Source organism: Triturus cristatus, chromosome 3_2 (genome assembly GCF_964204655.1).
Source record: "Triturus cristatus chromosome 3_2, aTriCri1.1, whole genome shotgun sequence".
NCBI classification, from domain to species: Eukaryota; Metazoa; Chordata; class Amphibia; order Caudata; family Salamandridae; genus Triturus; species Triturus cristatus.
In genome coordinates this window covers 1,051,333,922-1,051,359,444 of record NC_140584.1, presented here as the reverse complement: position 1 = coordinate 1,051,359,444, position 25,523 = coordinate 1,051,333,922, and the positions used below count along the sequence as shown (strand labels likewise).

Genomic DNA, 25,523 nt, shown 5'->3' with positions numbered 1-25,523 from the left:
CTGTGTTGCTCTCTTGTGAATGGCATCACAGGAGTGGCTACCGCAGGGCAAAGGAGTAGCACATTCAGAATTAGTGAAGAACCCACTCAAGAGCACCTATTTATTAGCTGTATCAGGCACAGGTGCAGTTTCATTGCCTGGACTGGCAAAGTCACCCAAGCGTTCAGTAGGCAATACTTTGCTCTCTCCAAAAGAACACAGCTAAAGAGCAACTAGTAAGCATTTTCCATAAAAGTCCCAATCTTCAGTACACTCTTTGAAGCCCAACAGCCAATAAGCAGAGAGATCTTCGCAGCCAATCTATTGACAAGCACGCCACCAAACAAGCAATGATCCTTACATGTTCCCAATTCCAGTAGAAAATGTTTTCTCCAGAGTATTAATGCCATGGAGAAGAAGGTGTTAAAAACAGAAATAGAAAAGAATAAAACTCAATAAACATATTTATTAATAACAAAAATAATATGTTAAATTGAGATTCTTTGAATAATGTCAGTATTTGGATAGTTAACCCTGAATACGTTGCAAAACAATTAGACAAGTAAACAAACTAGAAGTACAGGAAATAATGCTATCAGTTTCATCTTGTGCACATAACTCACTATAAACATTTACTAGGAGGGGGAACAATATATGCTTTAGGAAAACATATAGACTTTCATTATCACAGTGGTAGAGACAGGTTTGCAGTATCTTCTGACTTCATGATATGTAAAAAAACATCTGATAGAGACTTTTCCTATAGCCTGCCTGAGGGTCTTCTATGTGCCCTTTAGGATTCAAATCAGACTTCATTATTCATATCCTTTTAGATTCTACAATTTCCCAAACATTGTGATCCACCACTCACACAAGTGATGCATAGGTTCTCAGGTGGAGTTGAGAAGAGAAATCTTGCCACTGAACGGATTATTAGACACATGAACAGATTGAGAAAAGGATTGATACATGGCTGACTTGACAAAGAAAAGGACTTAGCATAGGCTCTCATGGCAAAGGTCTTTCAGTTGAACAGTACAGTCTAGTGGTGTATCTCATTATTAAGGTCTTTCCAGCTTCTAGAACTGAGTATAAAATCTCAGGCTTGACATTTCTACCTAGAGTAGGGTGAGTGTAGAATAGCAGGTTCCAGTATCCATGACTCCATTCAGGCCCACAGGATGAAAGTCCATACATACACTTTGATGGGGTGCAGGATTTAAGGATGGATGTCACCCATACACTAGGATTGAGTGCAGTATTTCATGAAGAAGGTCTCTCCGCCATCTACGATTTGGTGTAGGATCCCAGGTTGAAGATCTTTCTAAGCAATAGGATAAGGTGTAGGATTTCAGGATGAAGGATTCCCCATACAGTATCATTAAGTGTACAGTCTCGGAAGGTCTTGCCACCCTCCTGGATTGGGTTTAGGGTCTCAGAATGGAGGGCTTTCCAAACACTAGTATTAGGTGTAGGATCTTAGGATGTAGTTCTTCCGAGTACTAGAACTAGGTATTGGATTTGAGGAAGAAGATCTCTCCATGTACTAGGGTTTGGTGTAGAATCTCAGGCAGAAGGTTTCTCCATCCACTACAATTGAGGTCATGATCATATGATAAAGGCCTATATGCTGGGACTGAGGGTGGAACAGCAGTAATACAAATCTTTCCATACATTTGTGGGATCTGGGTGAAGGCCTCACCATACAGTAGAGTGAGTGCGGCTCTCAAGAAAAATATCTCTCCAGACACTGGCGTTAAGTGAAGGATCATTGGTAGGGAGATTGGAGGAATGAAGTTTCCCCAGATGTAATTAAGAAGCTGTCAATCAACAGAGGTAGAGTAGCACCAATTACAGGACCATTTAGGATCAAATGTAAGATTTCCCTGCTCAGAGTGAAAGCTTAATATCTTGTGAGCTTCGGTCTGGATATCGCCGGCTCCTACAGAGTGGGATCTTCATTCTCTGAGGAAGAAAAACATGTGTTACTGGAGCAAAACAAAATGAGGACAAATGCAACCAGTGCTAAATGAATGGAGGGAGGTAGGTAGGGTTAAGAAATTAGGTGGGTGAGTGTGAGTGAAAGGTAAGCATGATTGGCATACTCTATATATGATAAAGATAGAAGTCTAGTGTGGGAAGGAACGCAAGCACAAGTAGGACACACTATATGCATGAATTTAAAGTGGGCATGTACGAGGAAGATTGCATGTGTGAAACTGAATACAGATGAGGGGCAGGGATTGGATGTGAACAGAAATGTGAGTGGTAGAAAACAATAATCTCTAGATTACTTATTGGTACTGGAAAATGCAACTTGGGATGTGAATATCGGATACCGAAATTGATGGGACAGTATATCTTTATAACAATATTGAGGGACTAAAAAACTAAAAGGTAAGTTCATAGAGAGATGTAAGTTTTTACTAATCTTAGCTCCACATCTATGTACTGTGAAGATATATATCCCCAAGGTACATATATGTGGAATTAGGTATAGAAAATTTATAGAAATGTACCTTTCTGACCTTCATAGCTGCAAACAGAAGAACAATCAACCTAGCAGAAAGGTTCTGTTAATATGGGTTGCTAGGTACCGACTCTCACATTGCAAAATGAGAAAATGGAACAAAGAAACCTTGTGCTACGTTTTCCTGACACCACTAAGAGATGAGAATGCTGACCCAGTGGCTTCCATGCAACACATTCTGAGACCAGAACTAGCTCACTGCCCAAACCTGCACATGAGCAGGAACAGTAGCTCGGAGCATTGAACTGAATATTTGTCAGCAGAGTGAGGCGAAATGGAAGCATATAAATTAAATCAGAAAAAGCATCTAACCTGGAACTGGAAGTCTTGAAAGGAGGAGGGTATTTATACATCATAGCAATGTAAATGAGAGCAAGGACTATGTTGTGCATAGTATGTTTTTATAGAGTGTGGGGAAACCGCCCGGTATGGAGCCTCTTCACTAGTAGTTTGGACTGGGACAAGGAGGACAGGCAAAGGGGGGATGGAGTATTCAGGCATTTGTCTGACTTTGAGGAATTACAGTGAACCTTGTCAACAACTTTGGAAGGGGTGTACGGCCCCCATCTCTTACTCACCCTGTGACACTCTAGAAATACTAGGCGCATCTTCCACTTAGTAAGAAAACACTCACCAACAAAATAGGAATATCTGGGATTCTGTTGCCAGTACCATGCAGTACCGGTCAGGGAATCTACAAGAATCCCCTATTGTAGGGAGAGTACTTGCACACTCCTGGGAAGAAAATCCCAAAGAGTATGTATTGTCGTGAACTTACCAGGCTCAGGGCCCCGGCTCCTCCAGGGACCTAAATCGAGGGGAGGAATCTGGTCGCAACGCACAAAATCCTTCGGGTAACTGTTTGCCAGGAAGACATCTCTTGGAACTTCTGTGATAGCCGTGTTGTCACAAATGACTTGCGCCAGTGTGACCCTTTCCAGAGAGCGTCGTTGAGCACTGCTGAAAACACCAGGATTCTCATAATAAAACCTATGTTGGAAAAAAAGATGCCCACATGGTGAAAGTCTGCTTGCCATAGAACTCACATTTCAGAGACATTTCACACCAATACAATTTGCTCCCACTGCCATTATCACATTCCTTCTAGTCCACGAGGCGTACACAAATTAAACCCCAACCCTAGAATTTGTACTGCATGATGAAATGCACATCCAGATATACTATGCCAGATCCCAAAAGCAACTTGCACATCTAAGTCTGACTTGCACATGCACATGGCCAAATTTATTGCTGCAAGCAATTCACTAAAGATCACCTTGCAACATTGATGCCCTTACTCGTGCACAATATTACCCGTGAGCTTTTAATATTGCACTTGAGTAAATTCCTTTTGCGGTGTTAGTGATCTGCTCCTGCTATCACCACATAGCATTATTGTACAGCTGGTTACTGTCAGATCAAATGGTAACGTTCTTAGCAGAATCTTGCTTCATGAACCCATTCCAATACTGGACTAGAGAGAAGCTTACACGATGAGTTCTTTGCATCATGGGGCCCATGTTTGAGATGTGGGTTTTCCTTTTTCAAATCACTGTTTTTAGATATATAGTCCAGTTGGGCCAGTGTCCCTCTTAGAATGCAAATGATTGATAAAGGAAAGTCTACTGTTGGAAAATTGTCTTTCTGATGGAGTCATCTGGTAATCTTAACTAGAAGTGACTATTTTTTTTCTATTAGCCCATAGAGGATACCACATCACTGCTGCCTCACCATATTCCTTTCATACTTGTTCAGAGTAATTGCTGCACTCAGAATATACACACACTGATTACGTTTCCGTACTTTTACATATTACATCTACAGACCGTCCTCTTGGATATTACTCGCTCTGTGAACAATAAATTAAGAATTAGGACTTTCATCATTCACGTTCATTTGCAGAAATATCAATCTTTTGTGCTGTCTGCATGAATTTTCATGCAGGTCGTTGAATCTGGGAAAATATGAGGGACGAAACACATGTTGCCCGTGGCTGGTAGTTGCCTTTGAACTGACACGCAAACAGAGATTAGGAATACAATAAATGTCATTCAGAATCTGATATGAACAGTGTTTAACTGCTATGTAATTTTGTAAACATTGTTTCTTCTCTTTTGTTATTACCAATCATTGGTCTCCCACAGATCTGTAAGGGACACAAACATATCTAAGGAGGTCTATATTAACAGATATACACTTGAAGGCAACTCTCTTTACACATATTTACCTAAAAAGGTCTAATCCAACAGACACAGGCTTCAAGTGGACTCTTTGTACACATATATGCCTAAAGAGTTTTACCCCAACAGACACAGGCGTGAAGGGGACTCTCCTTACACACATAAACCTAAAGAGGTCTATCCTAACAACAACACAGATCTGAAAGGGATTTTTACTACACACATATATATCTAAAGAGATCTATCCCAACAGACATACACCTGATGGGGAATTCTCTTTACAGATACACACTTAAGGGGTGTATTCCAACAGACATAGATCCAGGCTATATTCCCAAATGCACACTGTCTTCTTCATACAGAGGTACACAATCTGTCCCCAAAGACAGCTAGCCATCTCTGAAGTGTACTCAGGGATCTCCCAGCACAGATCAAGAGCCACTACCTTCTGAGAAAAACATTGGTTTATTTGTTTACAGCTCAATAGCAGATCTCCTTACACAAACATACAAAATATTCTAAAAAGTGATGCACTTACCTGTCACCATCCCGTGCAACTCGGAACTGGTTTCCAATGATGCAGGCTAGAAGAGGTCCAATTTTCCCACCAGGAACAAAAGGTTCTGCCACTCCTCCAAGCCAGATATCAATATTTTTGGGAGTCCCGTAGAGACCCATCAACTTTCTGGCCAGGTCACCATTATTCAGGACTCTTTGGAGTTCTAACAGATTTTGTGGCTCAGAGAGTCCACAAAAACGCCGCCACGCACCATAATCTATTGCAATAGAAAGACAGTAAAGTGGTGAGGGTAAAGTAATTTTCAAATGTATACCCAGAACCACCAATCAGTTAAATTTGTATTGGGTGGTGAGAAGTTGGAAGGTTGAAAGCAACTTCCACAATCACCAATGAGGATCACTGTACCATGACATTGGTGTTACTTAGAGATAGCACAGCTGTCAATTGTTCTCATGTATGACACCTTTAGTCTGATTTTGCTTCTTAGCAAATAAACATTTTAATTCTGCTGCTTTTAATTTCATACTTTACAGTTTTTAAAGCGAAACCACACGTCCCAGGATGAAAGTTGCATATGGCTAAAAGCCTGGACTGGCTGATGGGACCGAATTTCATAATAAAGGAGTGCAGATTTGGAATCTAAGATCTCCTGTGTTTTATTGTGCCCAATTTGAAGCCCATATTACTAAATGGCTTACTAACCAAACACCCATCTGGATACATATTTCCTAATTTTTTGCACTTCTTTTTCACTTCTTCTTTCACTTTTGCCCGTGTATCAGAACATCAAAGTTTCTTCGTTGATATTGTGGCTCTGTGCTTTGCATGTGTCAGGCTGTTTGTTAAATTTCTTGTTGCTAACCGTCTTAAAACCATCCTTCATAACCACCGTAGGAGATCATTAAAATCCAGGGACCTCAGCCTGCTTTTTAAAGTTAATCACCTTAACCCCTTTTTGGGCTGTTTTTTCTGGTATCAAAAGACTTTCTGATGGAAAAAACAGCTTCAGTTTCGATATCTGTAAATGTTCCAAGTCGTTTCCTTTTATGAAATCAGTAAAGGAAGTAGTTCCTATCCAAAATTTGCAAGCCATATAGAAATAACGTGAGCAGAGGTTGAAATCTGGTGCCTGAGCAGGTAAGAATTTGTTAATAACAGTTTGTGGGTCTTATTTCAAACATATGTGTAATTATACAGGACGTTTATGCTTTGATTGTACAGTGAAGTGGTGGGATGTGTCTACTGCAGTGAGAGTTAAATGTAAAGCAAAGAAAGAATGAAAACCTATGCACCATGAACACTGGGTGGCACATTGAACAGCCAGGACATGTTTAAGAAACACTATTGCAGAACTGAGCCTCCATGCCAATTTAAGTCTCACCCATGACAGACTGGCACATTTAGCAGAACACTGACAAGTTGAAGTAGTCACTTCCAGTACTTGTCCAACCTTCTAGTATATTTGTGCAGCACTCTGACATTTTTGACCAATACCTCGGGCAGGCTGGTATAACGAGCATCGTTAGCAAAAAGTGCCTGAGAATATTAGAGCAGCACCCTAAAGTTACTGGCAGAAACCTCCAACATTAGAGCAATATTCAAGCATGTATTAATATAAATACAATGGTAGAGTCTGTTATATTTTATATTTTGATGCTCACTTTTTGATGGGCAGCAGCACACTGTCTGAAAAGAACTCTTTTACTGCTGGCATAAATAATGGTGAGCTGGGCAACCAGTATTACTGCTAGGCATATAACAATTTTCTAATAGGTACAGTTTTATTTTAACAAAATGGTGCTGCAAAAATGTACTGTTCACAGATTGTTGTCTAAAGCTACTAAGAAAACAATCGCACTGACGATGGGCTACTTTGCTTGCTTGATGCAGTAAGAGGCCGGTATAAGTAACAGTATTGCACCCCAACCTATTTGAAACGTCACCAGCCGCCTCTGCCACTTTATACATTAGACAAGAATTTTTTGTAGGTAAAAGCCTTTGCTTTCAGCTGATAAGTCTGTTTAAATCACATATCCAATTATGTTCTCTTACTCTGGAGAACAGAACTGCACCAGAGTTTCTTATCTGAAAACCATGTTGTTGCCTCCTAGTCTACTTACCTAGAAGGCTCAGCTCTCTTTCTTATGGTTTAATAGTTAAGTCATCTCTCTCTCCCTGGTTTCTTACCTGTGAAGCCTTATTCTCTCTCCCCTTTTACTTTTTTACCTCAAATTCATGTTATTTGTGTCTTCTAGTCCTTTGTCTGTGAAACTTTATTCTATTCTACCTAACTCCGTACATGGGATACCAGTGTTTACCCACTCTGCTCCTTGGTCACTAACATAAAAGGGTCAGTACCTGGGATGGCATGTTCTCGACCTCGTTGCATGTTGATAGCCGCTAGATCAAGTCCAATCCGCTTGAATAGTTTGAAGAGACGGTCTCGCAGTTCATCCACCACCATCTGATTCTGCCTATTTAGCTTTGCACGATTTGACATGAGGCCACGGAGGAGAGGGTCAATGCCACCTGCAAAACAAAATCAGCAATAATGATTATTAAATCTGTACCGTGATTGTGACAATGTGACTATATTGAATGAGCAAGGGAGTTTTAAAAAATCCACCAGTTTACATAAAACGTGGCCCATATGAGGGGAAATGAAAGATACACTTTCTGGTTAGCTTTCAGTGGTATGCAAACCGTGCATGGTCTGAGTCAAAAGGAGCCATCTGATTGGATAGAGTAAGTACTTTTTTATGACATATGTGATTGATTAACCACCTTGTAAATTTTGGTGCATGCCCCAGAAAATAAGAGTTTTGTTTTTGGAAAGCCAGAGAGCACATGTATGGTTTGTGCTTGGGCTAAATCTGAGCACTTGCAATGTTTGCTTTGGACTTCATAGTACTGATTGTTTGGGGGTAGTGTGCTGGCTTTGATTTGGATTATCCTTTTTCAACTTGACACTTTGGTATACACATCCATTTGTACTTGGACCAATACATGGTTTTACCCTTTGGGTTTCTTGAATGACTGATACCGGAATATCCCTTAAATCAATGACGGATCCAATAAATGCTGATTGTGAACTGATGAGCTGGCTTCCTATCAGTTATATAGCAAAGGAGATTCACTGTGGCTGTGAACTAGAAAAGGCACATTTTAAACCCTTTCAGTGCACCAGTCACATACCTTGGAAATCAATCAATGATTATTCAATGTTGAATCACCTTCGAACCTACACCTGGATTTTCCCTCATTCCATTTGGCCATTTAAAAGTTCAGGTTGTTGATTTCTCCTCACTGTGTAAAAGCTGTACAATTCATTTCCCACGGTCAATCTTTGACACCAACTGGCTATAAATGTGTTACACCCATGCTACTGACCTAAATCCGAGCTTAAGGCTGTATGTATTCGTATTTTATTTGTAGAGCGCATGTGGAAGGATATGTTCAAAGAATAATACCGTAACAAGAGGAAACTAGCATACACTGACTTTGAGCTTTCCTCAGAGGGAGGTCGATATTCCGCAATAAAGGGTCTTTGTTAGAACCTGTTACTAGGTGTTGTGCTTTTTTCTCCTTCCTTTAATAATGGTCATGCCTATGTGTGTGCAGGATACCAAGGACATCCTCAGTTTTTAAAAGACGATTCAGTTTTACTCTGCCAAATAGATCTTGATTACACTCAATGTAGGACCTCTATACTGTTATCCTTCAAAGAGCCATGTTAACCTGTGTACAGGAAATTTAGGGGGAACCATATGATTGTAAAACATGGTCATCTCTTTTGTGATACAACTAATGGAAAAGGCCTAACCAAACTATGATAGGAGAAACACATGTACTACACACACAAAAAGAAGCTACCCTGAATAAAATTCTGATTTCACAAAAACTAACAAGCACTAGGCACTAATTAGTGGGGTGCTGAGCATCTCAAAACATGTGAAGGACTGTCCTCACACACCACCAGGTGTCATGCCTCATCATTGGCAGTCCTCGCTCTCTAGAAACTGCATTTGTTAGAGAGCGGGCCTACACCTGGAGAAAGGGAGGCACTTCTAAAGTCTAAGTGGGGGCCCGTGATAAAGTGATTGCTTAAAAACCAATGTAAACACCAAAATATATTTATTTGCTGGGTATTTATTTGATATTACAAATCAATGTAGCACCGCGACTATGATGTGTGTAATGTTAATACAATGTCATCAATAAAAAGATTTATAAAAAAAAAAATCAATGTGTGGATCTGGGGAACTAGTATCACATCACCACCAGTGTCGTCAACATGTTTCTGCTACACTGGCCCTATGGGTCCGTGGCATTCATCAGGACAAAGGAACTAGGGCTCCTATCTAACCAATTCTGATTAGATTCTACCACTAAGTAGGATGACCTGTGTCATCCACTACCTAAAGTCGGGTTTTCTTGAAACCTCAAGGAAGGGTCATAATTGCCCCATGGGAAGAGGGTCAGAGGGACCTCTGTAGTCACACTTGCCTCAAGTTGCGTCCCTCGCGTTCTGGGAACAGGAGTGGGCGCTTCTAGGATAACGGCGAGAGATGCACCTTGAGGCTCTAGGGTTTTATGAGGCCAAACTCATGTACTCACATTTTGCGCCTAGGCTGGCAAATCTCTATACTCGTTCCTTTACGAAAAAATACTTTTTCCGGCCAGGTAACCTCTACCTAAGCACTTTAATGCTGTTTAAAAGCTATATAGATGGAATCATAGCCATCGGTGAAGATAATGAGAAAACAGCTAGCCAGTTTGTAGGCTGGATAAACCAACACAATATACATTTGAAATTGCAGCTCAAATAAGTAGGATTAACAGCGTACCTGGACTTATAATCGGAGTCCAAAGATGAAAAATTGAAAAGTAAGGTATATTTTAAACCGATGGATAGAAACTCTCTTCTATCTCCTGAAAGCTTAGATCTGATAGTGATATGAACATAATTGCCAGGAGGTAAATATTAACAAATCCAAAGGAACGGCTCTGGTAGCACAGAAATTAAAAAATAAGATGGTGACCTTACGCAAAAACAAATTACCCAATTAAAATCTTAAGTAGAGGCAAAAACTGCCTAAAATACTTAAAGAGTGCCTTATTTAGGAAACATCAGAATTCCTAAAAGAACAGGGTCCTGTGTATCTTCGTACAACAATGAGTAACAGAATTTTAAAAAAACTTAAGCAGGAAGAAAATATGGACAATGCAGTTTAATCAACCATTGTCTTAAAAGGATGAGAAATATGAAGAATCATTCGGTACATACTAAGCCTATGATTACGTTATGCTTGAAATCTTCCTAGAGTACAAGGACATCATCCTTGTGGCATCTGGACTGTGTGTAAACGTACAAAATGCCTAAATTTATTGAACTCAAGGCTGGGCCACTTCTGGGAAAAATTGATATTCACAAATTGTAGTTCTGGGACATAATATACATGATTGTATGTCCATATGGATTAATGTATTTAGCAATATTAAAGTCTAAAGACAGAGAGCTGATGATAGACTGCCACAGCACTAATAAAATGTGTATACTTACTTCGAAATCAGGTATAATTTCCAATAAACCATTTTGGAAAAAGCTACAGCTATATGGATCAATTATATAAAAGACCCTACTGAAAATAAGAAAAAAATGATGATATTTTTCTCAATTCAGTCAGAATACAGGCTTGCAGGATGGCATTGATTGTAATGTGTGAATACAATCTTACATTGAGTGAGGAATATGGACATAAGTCCCTTTCACAGAGGGTATATGTTTCAAATGGTCAATAAGAGAATTTAGTCTCAGGATTGCAAAGATTTATATGTCGGGTTTGTGTCACTTTTTTGATGCAGATCAGATGCAATAATCCTTTTTTGCCGTTTACAAAGTAAAGCAGAAAGGTGTTTGCGTAGCTTTGTAAAGAAAAAAAAGAAATGTATCACAATGCATCACATTACTTTGCATTTTTTTGCATCAAGTAGTCGTTCCATGGGCGGTGCATGGATGTTCCTATGCATCCACCTATAGATTTGGAAACAAACCCATATCTACAATGACATATACGGAACTTAAAATTGTACTCGCTGTGGGTCTTGAAGCCAGTGAAGCTCCACCAAGAGGGAGACGAAGCGTGGTCAAGTGAGGTCAAATTATGATGATCTACCAAAAAACAGATCTGCAGAGTACTGGATGATCTGACGTTTAGCCATCGAACATTTGGAGCCCTAGATCTAACAAACTGCCATGTTCCTGAACCTGTGAAGGCAGTTACTGCATTGACCCAGCACTTCTAAACAAGCAGGATTACAAACGGTCCAAGAAACATTGTAGAAAAAACACAAGAGGCAGAGACCATTTTTACTTGAGTTGCCAGTGGCAGAACCTGTTCAGTCCTAGAGGCGAGGTTGCGGACAGATTTATTGGGGTGGTTTCATATCTGGGAGCCAGAAGGTGTAGCTCTAGAGGTCTGCTTTAAATGCACCTAACATAACAAGTGAAATTGTTAGTGCTCAGAGGTGATGCAACAATTGTAGCGTTACAAGAGTAATGCTGCACTTCTGTATTTATTGAAGGTCAGACAATCGCTTCAACAGCAGGAGCAGTACTAAGACAGCAAATTTCTGGCTTTCGTTGCAAGTCAAGTTATCAAGTTGCACATGGGCTGTGAATGGGTGAGTCTCTTTCTTATGCCAATCCTATTTACCCATCTCACCTCAGAGGTGCCTCTCACTATGCTAATAGTCCGACCCTAAAGACTACATTTCAAAAAACTTTAAACAGGATGTAAAACGGCAGCAGAGAATGTGTTATTTAAATATAAGCAATTCAGCATTTTCCAGTTCCAGAATTCTCCTACTGTGGAGGGAGTAATGCAGCCTTTGTAGTAAGAACACAACACATGATAGTTTTGGGGTTATTTTATATTTATAATGTTGCTTTATTCTCTGGCTCCGTCTAGTGGATGGACTTGACGGGTACCCTGGAACGCTGAGGCTGCTACAATGTGTCTCCACAGGACACCCTACATTTAATGATGTTCAGTAGCTATTTTATCTTACCCGGGAGAATGTACATCATCCCTCTTCTTTTACAACTCTGAATCATGGTGAAAGATAAACCAGGTTGACATACTCAGGCTAACAATATTCTACCATATACATCTGCCCCTAAAGAAGCAAACCCTAGGGGGGGCATTCCTGCGATGAAGGGGCAGAAAAGCTCTGATATGCCTATAGCTAGTGACATCATGAAAGTGACAGCAGACTTCTGAATGTCCCCAGACTACAAGATAGACTCAGAATGCATACTCTCAGTGTAAAGGGCTGAGGTGCAGTTCATCCCTGCACCCAGTGGCAGGTACCTGCCACTAGGTGTAGGGATCAACAGGGGGGCACCATAGGTGCCCCCAAGGCTGCCATCCGGAGGCCTTGCACACATGGGGGCCCTGCTGAGGGCCCCCAAAGTCTGATTCCGACAGCCTTTCTGTGCCTAAAAGTCAAGCACAGAAAGGCTGTTGGAATCTGCCATCATAATCCCTCAGACGGAAAGAGCCGCCTGAGGGATTATTAGACGCTTTCCGAATAGTAGAGTGGAGGCCATTTGGAAATCCGGTTCGGATTCCTTTCCGACTGACCCCATCAAAATGGGTTGGTCGGAAAGGAATCCGGACTGCCGATCAGGATGCCTTAAGAATGGCTCCGAACGAGGGTTGGAGCAGCTTCCTACAGCATCGTAATCGGGCCCTTAGTGGTGCATCTGATATGTCAAAAAGGGCACTGAACTATGACCATTTTTGATGGATTGAGCTTGGCTGGCTCAGTGATGGGAATGGAAGTGGACGTGCCATAAACTGAGCTTTAAATTGGGCAGCTAAGCTCCTGGAGGCAATTGGCAGAACCTTCATTACCACTGTCCTGTACATTTGGCTCATTGTGTTTGTAAGATCATATTAAGAGACGGCCACCCCTCATTGAAGATTATTGTAACTCGGAGTGTCCATGTAAAACGGGCCTCTAAGAGTAGCTATCGCAAGATGCTTTATCACAAATTGTATTCCTGTGGCAGTTTTTGTTTAGCAATCTCAATTTGACAGTGCTGTGCCTCCATTACCGTTTTTGTCAACATTACTAAATTGGTAATGACTTATAATTGATATGTGTAGCCCCAGAAGAAAAACACATCACTGTCTACTCATGACTCTCCATGGACAAATGTTGAGCACACTTCCAGTAGATTTTCAGCGCAACCCTCTGTCCCTTACTTCCTTGTAGTATGCTCTGCATGTGGAGGAGTTGTATGTGCTGTTTTGGCAAGAAAGGTGGGGTACATTCTTACCTTCCCTCACGATCCTCCAGGTGTTGAAGAAAGTCAAGTGGAGTGGAACTTCAGAAGCTGCCCCAGTCAGCGGGCGGTAGCCATCCTCCAGGCGGTATATCGTGGGCTGGATGGAGGTATGAGCATAGCGGAAGGCGATGGAGAACACGTTTGCTACTCTTGGGTCCACCGACTCGTTGTATCCCCGGTAGGTACCAATAATTCGTGCAGCTGCTTCACTGCCCATCAAAAGGGGAATGTAATCTTTGTAGGTGATTTTCTGGAAGATAACAAACATTACAAGGATATTTTATATATAAAATAACAAACAGCCAATGGGCATGCAAGGGCTTTACACAATCTGACACTGCATTGTGCCTACAGTGTTGCAGAAACATGCACATAGAAAGACTAGATGGGTCTGGTGATCTTTGGTTGCATAAATATAGAAGTGCTGTGGTAGTTAATACATCAGGGTATGTTAAAAATGTTCTTTATTGGCATTTAATCTCAATTATAACACACCGCATGTTAATACATCAGGGTAGCTATGACTGACCTCTTTAGGCCCATGGCACAGAGTTTAGGTGCCTAGGTTATTGGCAGCCGCTGCTGTCCAATGAGGACAAGCTAATGTGAGATTACAAATTTGTGGTCTTATGATCTGGCATGCTTTCTGCACTTGCAATGTTACACAGCATAGTGTCACCAGAACAGGCTCACTCTCACTGTTGCACATCATAGTGTCACCAGCACAGGTTTACTCTCATTGGTACACAGCATTGTACCACCAGCACAGGTTCACTCTCATTCTTCCCCCATCAACCCCCCATCCAAGACCCCCCCAAATGGATGAGAAATCTTAGACAGATCTCCATGACCGACTTTGAAAAATGGGTAGGCTCACTCCTGCCTACCTCCACAGATGATCTCTCTACAACGGAACTCACCACTCACTATAACTCTACTATGACTTCCATCCTAGATCAATTAGCCCCCCTGAAACTAAAAAAATCCAGGAACACTCCGTCCAGATCCTGGTTTAACTCAGACATCAATGCTGAAAGAAGACAATTAAGAGCCACAGAACAACGATGGAGGAACAGCCCCTCAACAGGCATCCACGAGCAACTCAAAGTAACCCGAAGGAAATACAAAAAACACTTTAACAACGAAAAAATCACCTTCTTCTGCACCGCCCTGTACAATGCGAAAAACAGACCCAAAGAACTATTCAATATCATCAGACAACAAACATCCAAACCCTCTGCTGCCCCAGGCCAGTCCTCCAAAGACCTGTGTGACAACTTCGCCAACTTCTTCATAGACAAAATCACCAAGATTGAGCTCTCTCTAGACGTCAACCCCAACACCTCTTGCATATTCTCAATCCCAGAAACCGAAGCCAATGCTCGCAAACACCCTATGAAAGTCTGGAAATCTTTCAACCCCATACTGGAAACTGAGATTCTCAATCTGATCGCCACCTCCAAACCTGCAGCTCACGCATTAGATCCTTTACCCACTCAATTGACAAAGAAACTGAAACTCTCCATAGCTCCATACTAGTGTAAGATCATTAACAGCTCCCTGAGAACCGGTATCATTGCTGACTGTCTCAAAGCCGGCCAAGTTACTCCACTCCCGAAAAAACCTGGCCTTGACTCTGACAATCTTAACAACTGCAGACCCATCTCCAATCTCTCCCTCCTTGCCAAAATTCTTGAAAAGTGCGTTCTTTCACAATTGACTCAGCACATGGACAGCATCAACCTTCTAGATCCCCAACAATCGGGTGTTCAGAAAAGGTTGTAGCACTGAGACGCAATCCTCAACATCGTGGATGACATTCACAAATCTCTAGATACTGACAAATGCTGCCTACTCATCCTCCTGGACTTATCGGCAGCCTTAGACACGGTGGATCACAATCTTCTCATCAAGGCTCTCCGAGATAGGGTGGGAGCAGACGAGGTGGTCTTACAGTGGTTCTCTTTCTTCTTACACAACCGCTCCCAAAGGATAAAAATCAAAACCTTCACATCTGACTCTCATCCTGTCAATGGAGGTGTCCCCCAAGGATCAGTGCTCTCCCCTCAACTATTCATCATTTAAATGGAACCCCTCACCTCCATACTCAAAAAAAGCCAACATCACCTTCCACCTCTAGGCAGACGACACACAGATCTATCTGGAAACGTCCTCCTTTGAAGATATTCAGAGACTAAACAAAACTCTTAAAGAAGTCCAGCATTGGCTATCCATGAACCACCTCAAACTCAACCAAGACAAAACTGAAATTCTCCATCTCCAACAAAGACGAAAACCCACAAATCATGGAATGGCTTAAAGAAATCAATGCTCTCAACTGTAATCTCACTTGGGCTAACTCCACTAGATCATTAGGATTTACTCTAGACCCCAAACTTGACATGGTCAGTCACATCAAGGACTCCGCAAAGAGTGCCTTCTATAATCTGAAGCTTCTCGACAAAATAAAACCCTTCATCCCGCCCAAGGACCTCAAACAAGCCACCCAATCCCTGGTGTTATCCAGACTCGACTACGGTAATGCTATCCTCTCTGGTCCAGCAAAGTCCCACCTAGCCCCCCTCAAAATAACTCTAAACGCAGCAGCCAGAATGGTCACCGAAGGCAGGAAATTTGAGCATATTGCACCCGCACCCAAAGATCTAAAATGGCTCCCAATAGAAATGTGTGCCAGTTTCAGACCTGCCTACCTCACGCACAAAGCCCTCCACACAGGTGAACCTGACTACCTGGCCTCCAAACTCAAAAAGGCCGGCCAGACTAGGAACCTCAGGAGTTCCAACTCCCTTCTGCTCATTCCTATGAAAACACGCAAACAGAAAACTGCTGCACGTTCCTTCTCCGGAAACGCACCCAGAATCTGGAACTCCATCCCAGCAGACATAAGGACTATCCCGTCCTTTGTCAAATTAAAAAACACTCCTAAAATACCTCTTCCTCAACCGTGCCTTCCCGGACAGGTAAACAGCGCTAAAGGGCTCATTCCTGCATTCCGCAACACCACCACACCTGTCACCATAATCTACCTCCTCCTAGAATCCTTTCGCCCCTCCATGCTCCTCCCCTTCCTGAAAATGGTTCTGTGCAAGACAATCATGCACTCTGCAAGGCTCTCAGGACTGCCCTGCCTCCTTGTTGCACTACACGCCGGGATTTCTGAACTGATATGTACACTGATGATTATTTGTGATTCCTGTACTATAAATGCTGTAAAGCGCTCCGATACCCTCGGGTCTGGCTAGCGCTATATAAAACTCCTAAAATAAAAAATAAATAAAAAATTGTTATACAGTATAGTATCACTAGCACAGGTTCACTCTCATTGTTATACAGTATAGTATCACCAGCACAGGTTCTGTCTCACTGGTACACAGTATACTATCTCCTGCACTGGTTAACTCTCATTGTTACACAGTATAGTATCACTAACACAGGACCACTCCCACTATTACCAGCACATGATCACTCTCACTATCACAGAACGCAGCCTCAACAGCTGTTCCGTAGCACAGTATCAACAGCATACGATACCGCTCACTATTACATAATACAGTATCAGGAGCACAAGATCACTTACACTGCTACACAATCCAGGATAGTATCTCATGCACAGAACCACTCTCACTGTTACACAGATAACTCAGAAAATTAGACTGTCAATACAGTATCACCAGTATTGGATCACTCTCACTCTTGTAAACTATAGCATAGTTTCACCAGGAATGGATCAATCTGTGTTACAATGTACTCTGACTGCTTCACAGTGTGTAGAGTTTACCCTGCACTGTTTCACTAACATTGTTACCCAGTACAGTATACTCAATACTAGATCACTCCCATTGTTGCACTTGTGTTTGTACGAGGGGGCATCAACCCCGCATGGAAAGGATTTAGTTCCATCTTTGACCCAGTCACAAAGAAATAGGATTGTCCAACCAAGAAAGCTGCAGTCCAACAGGCTTTAAAGGTGGATGTGCTATGTAGTATGGTTTAGCTTTCCATGTCGGTCAGTTCTGCTATTATGCAATTACGAATTACATTCAACCACGATACTGCACTATAAATGCACCAGTCAATATATAAAATGCTTCCCTCACATCCTTTGCAGGAATTAATTCAGTCAAATCCTACTGTGAAATATATCTGCTGAGGTTGACACTAAAGCTGGTGCAGCTAACATTGGGGTCAGTGTCTGGACTGTAGAAAGTATCTTAAAATCCTTCTCTGGTGGGGACTGGCAACCTGGGTGCATAAAACTGCCTGCCACTAATATTAGACCTAGTCAGGCCATGGTATTCAATCAGAAGTTATCTGCTACTTTCAGGCACATTAAATGTGCTACACTCACATAGAAGATTAGAGTTTTTGGCATAAACAACGCAAATTCAACAGGGTTTCAAATTCAGTCAAATAAATGTACTTATTGGAATACCTGGAGAATGCCTCCTACAACTTTTCTGGCTTCCTGGTAGAGAGTTTCTCCTGTCCATCGAGGGTTCATCCGCTGCAGCTCCCTGGCCACACGGTTGTGTTCTCGCATGAAAAGTGTGTGAAAGGCTACGAGGCCTGGTTGCTCACTCGTCCTGGGATCACCTTTATGTAAAGAAAAGCATTATACACAAAATTGGTAATCCTGTCATTTAACAACAATAATACAGAGCAAAGTATTATTTTCTCTAAGGCTGCATAGAATTCAGACTGGGCAGATGTTGGAAATAACCATCTTTTATATGGCATTCCCCCAGGTCGCTGCATTGACTGTTTTTGCTGCAGTGGAAAAAATGCCTGTGTTTCCTCTTTCAACATAATGAAATTGGCATACCCCCAATTTGCATATTTAACTTACCTATAAGTCCCTAGTACATGCTTCACAAAGAGTATCCAGTCCCTGTTAGTTAAATGTCTCCAGTGGACTGCAGCACTCATTGTTTTACCCACTGCAGTGATTCAGGAATCCCGACCCCAGGCCTACCCTGGCAAAGCAGTTTTAAAATGAACCCTTTGGACAAGTCTAAATCTGTATTTGAAATGCTAATATGTCATCCCTAAGGTAGGCCTTAGTGTCCATAAAGACAGAATGCATGGTATTTAAAATGAGAACATATAAAAGTGTAATGCCCCACATGTCCTTACAGTAAGAAAGCCTAAAAGCTATTTTCATAGTGGCAAGCCTGGCTCCTTCTATACTGAAACACTGGATTACATTATTACACTTTTGAATACGTTTTTATTTTGGTTTAGTAAAAGCTACAAATTAATCAGAAAACTTTTTTTAATAGTTAGACCTACCCAGGCAAAGCAGTTTTAAAACTGCCAATTAGACCTATCAAAATGAACTCTTTGGACAAGTCTAAACCTGTATTTGAAATGCTAATATATCATCCCTAAGGTAGGCCTTAGTGCCCATCAAGACAGAATGCATGGTATTTAAAATGAGAACATATAAAAGTGTAATGCCCCACATGTCCTTACAGTAAGAAAGCCTAAAATCTATTTTCATAGTGGCAAGCCTGGCTCCTTCTATACTGAAACACTGGATTACATTATTACACTTTTGAATACGTTTTTATTTTCGTTTAGTAAAAGCTACAAATTAATCAGAAAACTTTTTTTAATAGTTAGACTAAATCAAAGTTAATAAAGAAGATTTAATCAAAGTATTAAGGAAAAGGTATTTTAGAAAATCAACTTTTCCCTACCTGTAGCCTCTAAGGCCTTTCTGTAAGTATTTTAACTATCAGCTGGCAGCTGATGGCTCCCCTGTAGTGAGGTGTGAATTGCTCTCATGAAAAGGACAGGGTCTTGGGCGTATGTAGGGGTTCTCCTTTCCTTGACAGGATGACTTGGAAAATGTGCCCAGGCACTTGGTAGACTTAAAATGTGTCGACCTACCCTGTCTAAGGTAGATGTAGCTCACACCTAGGACAGACCCCCCGGCATTGGCCCTCAAGCCAAGCTGGCACCGATCCCTACAGGAGAGGGAGCTGCCTCAGAACCACAAGGGAAGGGCTGCCCATTCCCATGACCCATTTCTCTATGTCACCCCTGGGTGGACATAGGGAGCTCTGACCAGGGTAAGAAATGGTCTGCCATGTTGGATTAAGGGAGAATGGGGCACTGTGGGGTTGCTTGTAGTAGACCACTAAGGAAGTGCTACACATATAGGTAGTTTGGTTTGTCGACACACGGGAAACCCAATGCCGTGTAGGGACCAAGCCAATATTATGTTATAAGGAACAAAGGTCCCTAAACAGAAATAGAAAACTATAATGCACTGGAAATAGAAATAATAGCCAGGAACCATCCAACCAACCTTTAACACATCATCTTAATAATACATGAAACAAAAAATAATCTTTAGGGGTAGTTACCCTCATGGAGCACACTTATACAGGTATCAGAAACACACACACATATATAATTATGTGGGTTAGAGTGATTAGGTCAACAGCTTTTTGATCCATTCAAATCTAGGGACAATAGACTGTTTTCCTGGATACATAACCCAATATGAGAAGAGATTAAATCAATTTGATAACAGTAGGAAAATTCCTCATGTATCATACAATGGTAGTATGCCAAAGCATCACATCACCCAATGCAGACTTGCAGGGGTACCCCAGTAGAATGTACTCCCCTTCACCAATTAAGTTCCCACACAGTTAACATCGGGAAAAATATATAAATGTAATTTGTTGGAAATGAGAAAAAACAGTACGAATCACTGGAACCAGCAAGCTGGATCAATACCCGATAACATAAATTCAGCCCTGGACACACCGTGAATTCAAGGCCTGCCTTGGATTCACTGTATCCACACAGTACGGCGAGAAGGAGCGTTGTGTTTTACAGAGTTGTGACCTTAATTCTGTGTGTTTTTCTGATACCAGTATAAGTGCACCTGTAGGGGTAGCTATTCCCACACAGATTATTTTATGTTTAAAACGTTTTTATTGAGACAAAACAAACCATGGGGGAGGGGGACAGGAGGCAGGATACGTGGAATACAGTCAAAGAAGAAGGGATGCATCTCCAGAGGGTTGGCAATAGGTGAAGCGTTGGCTCAGAGGGAAGAACACAGTAAATGAACGCTAGAATTACAAGCTGTGGAATCCCACGCGCGTATCCGACCCCCAAAAGCAGAGCAATAAAACCCCCCCCAATCAACCCCTCAACAGAACACAGTCCCCCCCCTCCCATCCCCCATCCTCCCAGTACAAAAACAACAACACTCCCCCCTCCCCCCGTCCTATGGTCCCGCAGCAAAGTAGCCCTAACCAGGAAGCCCCGCACCCCCCCCCCCCCCCGGGGGGTCCCCATCTCACATGTAAGCTAGTCCGCCGGGGTCACCGGCGGCCGCAGCCTGAGAAGCCTAAGATACCTCGGGCAGGTGAGCTCCCGGAATTCAGTGGACAGCAGCGCTAGAAAGGGTTGCCATAGCTCCTCAAATTGGTCTATCTCCCCCGCAACCGTAAGCGACAGCTTCTCCATCCCCAGCACATGCCAGAGTCTGTGCAACCAACCGGTGATGGAGGGGGCGGTGGATGTGCGCCAGTGGATCAGAATGTTCTGAACCGCAGACCCCAGCGCTATCGCAATCTGCCTACCCCTGCGGGACTTCAGTGGGTACATTAGGTCATTGGGGAGGCCCAGCAGGACATACGCCGGGAGGCGCGGCAGCTCTATGCCAAAGTGCTCATCCACCTCGTCCAGAACTTCCTTCCAGTAGGCGGTCAGCACTGGGCAATCCCATAGGATGTGTGTAAGGGTACCTTCCTGCCCGCAGCTCCGCCAGCACCCCTTGTCAGTGTGTCTATGCATTTCATACAGTCTCTCCGGGGTGTAGTACCAGTATGTGGACACTTTAGTGAAGGTTTCCGTGAGGCCCGTGTGGTATGCAGAGTGCCGCGCCCGATACGCAATTTTGTCCCATTCCTTGTGGCTGAGTGTCCTACCCAATTCCCTGTGCCAACGCTCCCTCCCCGGATTGTAGTAGTGAAACGGCGGGGGTTGTAGGTGTTTGTACAGATCAGTGATCAGTTTAGCGTCGGAGGTCCGAGTAGCCAACCACCGCTCATACGGTGTAATTGGACGGGCAGCGGCGGCACGCACCTGAGGCTGGAGGGCCCAATGCCGAACTTGCATGTAGCGCAATCTGTCCAGCTCCGTCAGGCCGAACTCCTGGCGGAGTTGCTGAAAAGGAACCACTCCTTCCGGGCCATAGATCTGGAAGAGTGCCCTGCAGCCCGCCTGCACCCAGTGGGAGAAAACCCCCGGCTCCATCCCAGGGGAGAAGTCCGGGTTGCCCGCAATGGGCGTGAGCGGCGAAGGGAAGGTGGTAAGGCCCCGGGCCTCACAGACCGCGTCCCACACACGCAGGGGGACCCGCGTAACAAAGGAAGCGTAAAGATTAGCGGGGCGGTGCGCGCGGCGCAGGAATGGAACCTCTTGTAAGGTGCGGCCCGCCACTGCCTGGTCTTGGAAGAGCCAATGTTTGTCGGACTCCCACCTGCTCCACTCCACCAGATAGCGGAGCTGTGCCGCCTGAAAGTACTTACGGAGGTCCGGAATGCCGAGACCCCCCGCTTCCGGAGCAAGCGTGGAGAGGACCCTCTTCATGCGTGGCCTGCGGCCCTGCCAGACAAAGCGGGAGACGTCAGCCTGCATGTGTCGTATCCAGCCCACCGGGGGTTGGAGTGGAAGGGCCCGGAAAAGATATAGTATCTGGGGCAGCACCGTCATTTTGACCGCCGCGATTCGCCCCAGCCAGGACAGCAGGCCCTTGTTCCAGCGGCCAAGCTCGTCCTTGATCTTCCCGCTGAGGGAGGCATAATTGGCCGTAACCATCTCCGACAGTGTAGGCGCCAGCAGAATCCCCAGATACGGCACCGTGGACGAGGACCACTGCATGGGGAAGAGCCGTTGAAGATCCCTCCTGGTTTCCGCAGCCAGGGACACGTCCAGAGCCATCGACTTGCTCATATTCATTTTGAAGCCGGCCACCCCCGCGAAGGCGTCCAACTCTCGGAGGCAAGTAGGCAGCGACCTCCTAGGGTCGTCCAAAGTCAGCAGGACATCGTCCGCATAGAGACTGACGGTGTGGACGTACTGGCCCATCCGGACCCCGACAGCATCCGGATTGTCACGAATCCTCTGAGCAAACGGCTCCATGTAGAGGGCAAACAGGAGCGGCGAGAGAGGGCAGCCCTGCCGCGTGCCGCGCTCGATGGCAAAGCTACCAGAGCTACACCCGTTTACCCGCACCGACGCTGAAGGATGCTTATAGCAATTAAATACCATGGTGCGGAACTTATCGCCGATTCCCAGTTTCTTAAGGACCCGCTCAAGATACGGCCAGTGAACTCTGTCGAAGGCCTTCTCTGCATCAACGGACAACAACATCCGCTCCCCCGAGATCCTTGAGGCCTTCTCCAGAACATGTGTCACCCTCTTGGTGTTGTCAACCGTCTGTCTACCGGGCACAAAACCAGCCTGGTCCGCCTCCACCAGGTCGGGGAGGTGTGGACCCAGCCTGGCTGCGAGAATCCCCGTGTACAACTTGAGGTCGACATTTAGGAGAGAGATGGGCCGGTATGAGCCGCAAAGGGCCCGGTCCTTCCCAGGCTTCGGGATTACCGCGACCGTCGCCCTCAGGAGATCCGGAGGGATGGCTCCCGGTGCGGAGAAAGAGTTAAACAGCCGCGTAAGGACAGGGGCCACGGCCGTGCAAAAAGTCTTGTAGAATAGCGACGTGAACCCGTCCGGGCCCGGGGCCTTGCCATGTTTCAGCCGCGCAATAGCTGAAATCACTTCCTCCACATGGATGTCCCGCTCCAGGTGGTCAGCCTGAGCCGGGTCCAGTACCGGGAGGGTCACCGACTCCAAATAGCTATCGGTCTCCCGTGGCGGGGAGGGCTCCTCAGCATACAGCGCCTCGTAGAAGCCGCGGAAAGACTCCGCTACCTCCGCGTCCCCGGAAACAACCCCCCCGTCCGCGCCCACCAATTCTTTCACGACGCTGCGCTGTTGCGCGACCCGGAGCCGGTGTGCTAGGAGCTTGCCACATCTGTCCCCCCCAGTGTAGTAGGCATGTTTCAAACGTAAGGCGGCGTACTCCGCCCTATCAAGATCCAGAGCCGAGAGGAGCTTCCTCGCTGCCTTCAACTGCCTCCAGACCCTCGGCGCTCCCGTACGGCGGTGGACCTGCTCAAGCTCCCGAACTTGAGCCGTCAACTCATCCCTCTTCAGTTGTCGCTCCTTATTCTCGGCTGCAGAGATAGAGATGAATTCCCCCCGTAGGACGGCCTTCAATGCCGCCCACTGTGTCGCCTGCGAGGTGTCAGTGTTGCTATTGTGAGTGAGATAGTCCTGTATGACCTCCCCGATGCGTTGCACCACCGATTTTTTGTGTAGAAGTGTGTCCCGGAGGCGCCACACCCCCCGAGAGGGGGAGGCCGCCGGCCACTGGAAAACGCCGATAACTGGAGAGTGGTCAGACAGGGTCAGGACCCCGATGTCCGCCGCCGTGGCAGCGGCACGCATCGGTCCACTCACCAGGAGGTAGTCCAGCCGTGAGTAAGTGCGGTGTGCGTGCGAGAAGAAAGAGTAGTCCCTATCCGTGGGGTGCAGGGAGCGCCAGAGATCATGCAAGTCCATGTCCGCAATCCGGGCCTTCCCAGCCTGGGACAGCTCCCCCGTCTGCGGGAAGCGCTGCGCCGATCTGTCCATCCCAGAGTCAAAGACAATGTTGAGGTCTCCGCCCAAGATAACGTGTCGGTCCGGGGAAGCAGTGACATCCACCAGCGCGGAGTCTAGGAAGCGCTCCTGGTGCTCGTTTGGGCTATAAACGGAGCCAACCGTAAATGCTATGCCTCCCAGGCTCATGCGATACGCAAGGAGCCTCCCCTTCTGTTCAGCACACTTATGCAACACCTCCCCCCGAAAGGAGCTCGCTAGGAGAATGGCTACCCCTGCCGTCTTGTTCGCTGCCGAGGAAAAGAACTGGGTGGGGAACTTAGCAGAGCGCATCCTGTGGCAGTCTCGGGGCAATAAGTGTGTCTCCTGCAAAAGGCAAATGTCCGCCTGCGTCCCCTCCAGCAACGACAGGATCGCCCTGCGCTTCACCGGGTTATTCAGACCCTGAACATTAAGGGTCACTACCTTTAGGCCCGGCATTCCTCGCAGGGATCGGGAGCGCCATGCAATGGGTAGGGAATCAGCGGGTGGGGCGCGCGGGGCCGCAGCGCGGGACAAGCCAAGACAAAGCGGGCAAAGACAACATCGGACGGGACCTTCCCAACCCCAAAACAACCCCCTCCCCCACCCAAAACACAACCTTGGCAACTAGCCATCCCCAAACTCAAACACCCCATAGTCTCAGTCAAGCCCCAAAACGGGCAAGTCCGTAGAAAATAGCAAAGTGGACGTCCAGCCACTCACCTCCGCCCGCTCCCCCCCAACCCCCCCGCCCCGTGCCAAGCATGTTAAGAAGCTAAAGACATCTCCCCCCGGAGTGTATGTTAGGCCGTCAAGGCCACGCTAGAGGAGCCGATCGAGTCCCCGGCCGCCGCCCTCAGGGCGTCTGCCATGTCCGCCCTAATGGTAGGGGAGTCCGGGCGCCCTGCACTGGTCGCTGAGCGCCGCCTCGATGACCTCCGCCGATTCCGTCCCTCCGAGGACCTCCACGACGGCGTAGCTCCCTCTTCCTCCGCTGCCGTGAGCCCCAGGACACCACAAATGTCTTGCAAGGAGCGTAGCTGATGCAATACCCCGTTCCACCGAAAAATCAAGCGGAAGGGGTGACCCCAAGAGTACGGCGTCTCATGCTCGCGCAAAAAGTCAGTGGCAATCCTAAAGGACCTGCGTTTCTGTAGAGTGATGGCAGAGAGGTCCTGGTACAGCGCCACCGGCCGATCCCGAAAGGTCAGGGGCTGTTTC

General features: G+C 45.1%; 1 protein-coding gene across 1 annotated transcript in view; it reads right to left on the bottom strand.

Moving 5' to 3' along the window:
• Nucleotides 1–463: 463 nt before the first annotated feature.
• LOC146859093 (eosinophil peroxidase-like) overlaps nt 464–25,523 on the bottom strand; it is a 55,075-nt gene continuing 30,015 nt past the window's right edge. Inside the window, exons 9-14 of the mRNA XM_085649746.1 lie at nt 18,019–18,179; nt 13,557–13,815; nt 7,568–7,738; nt 5,228–5,465; nt 3,288–3,499; nt 464–1,944 (exon numbers count right to left, since the gene is read on the bottom strand). Of these exons, the coding sequence (XP_085505872.1) occupies nt 1,922–1,944; nt 3,288–3,499; nt 5,228–5,465; nt 7,568–7,738; nt 13,557–13,815; nt 18,019–18,179 (1,064 nt within the window). The 3' untranslated portion in view covers nt 464–1,921. The remainder of the gene's footprint in view (nt 1,945–3,287; nt 3,500–5,227; nt 5,466–7,567; nt 7,739–13,556; nt 13,816–18,018; nt 18,180–25,523) is intronic.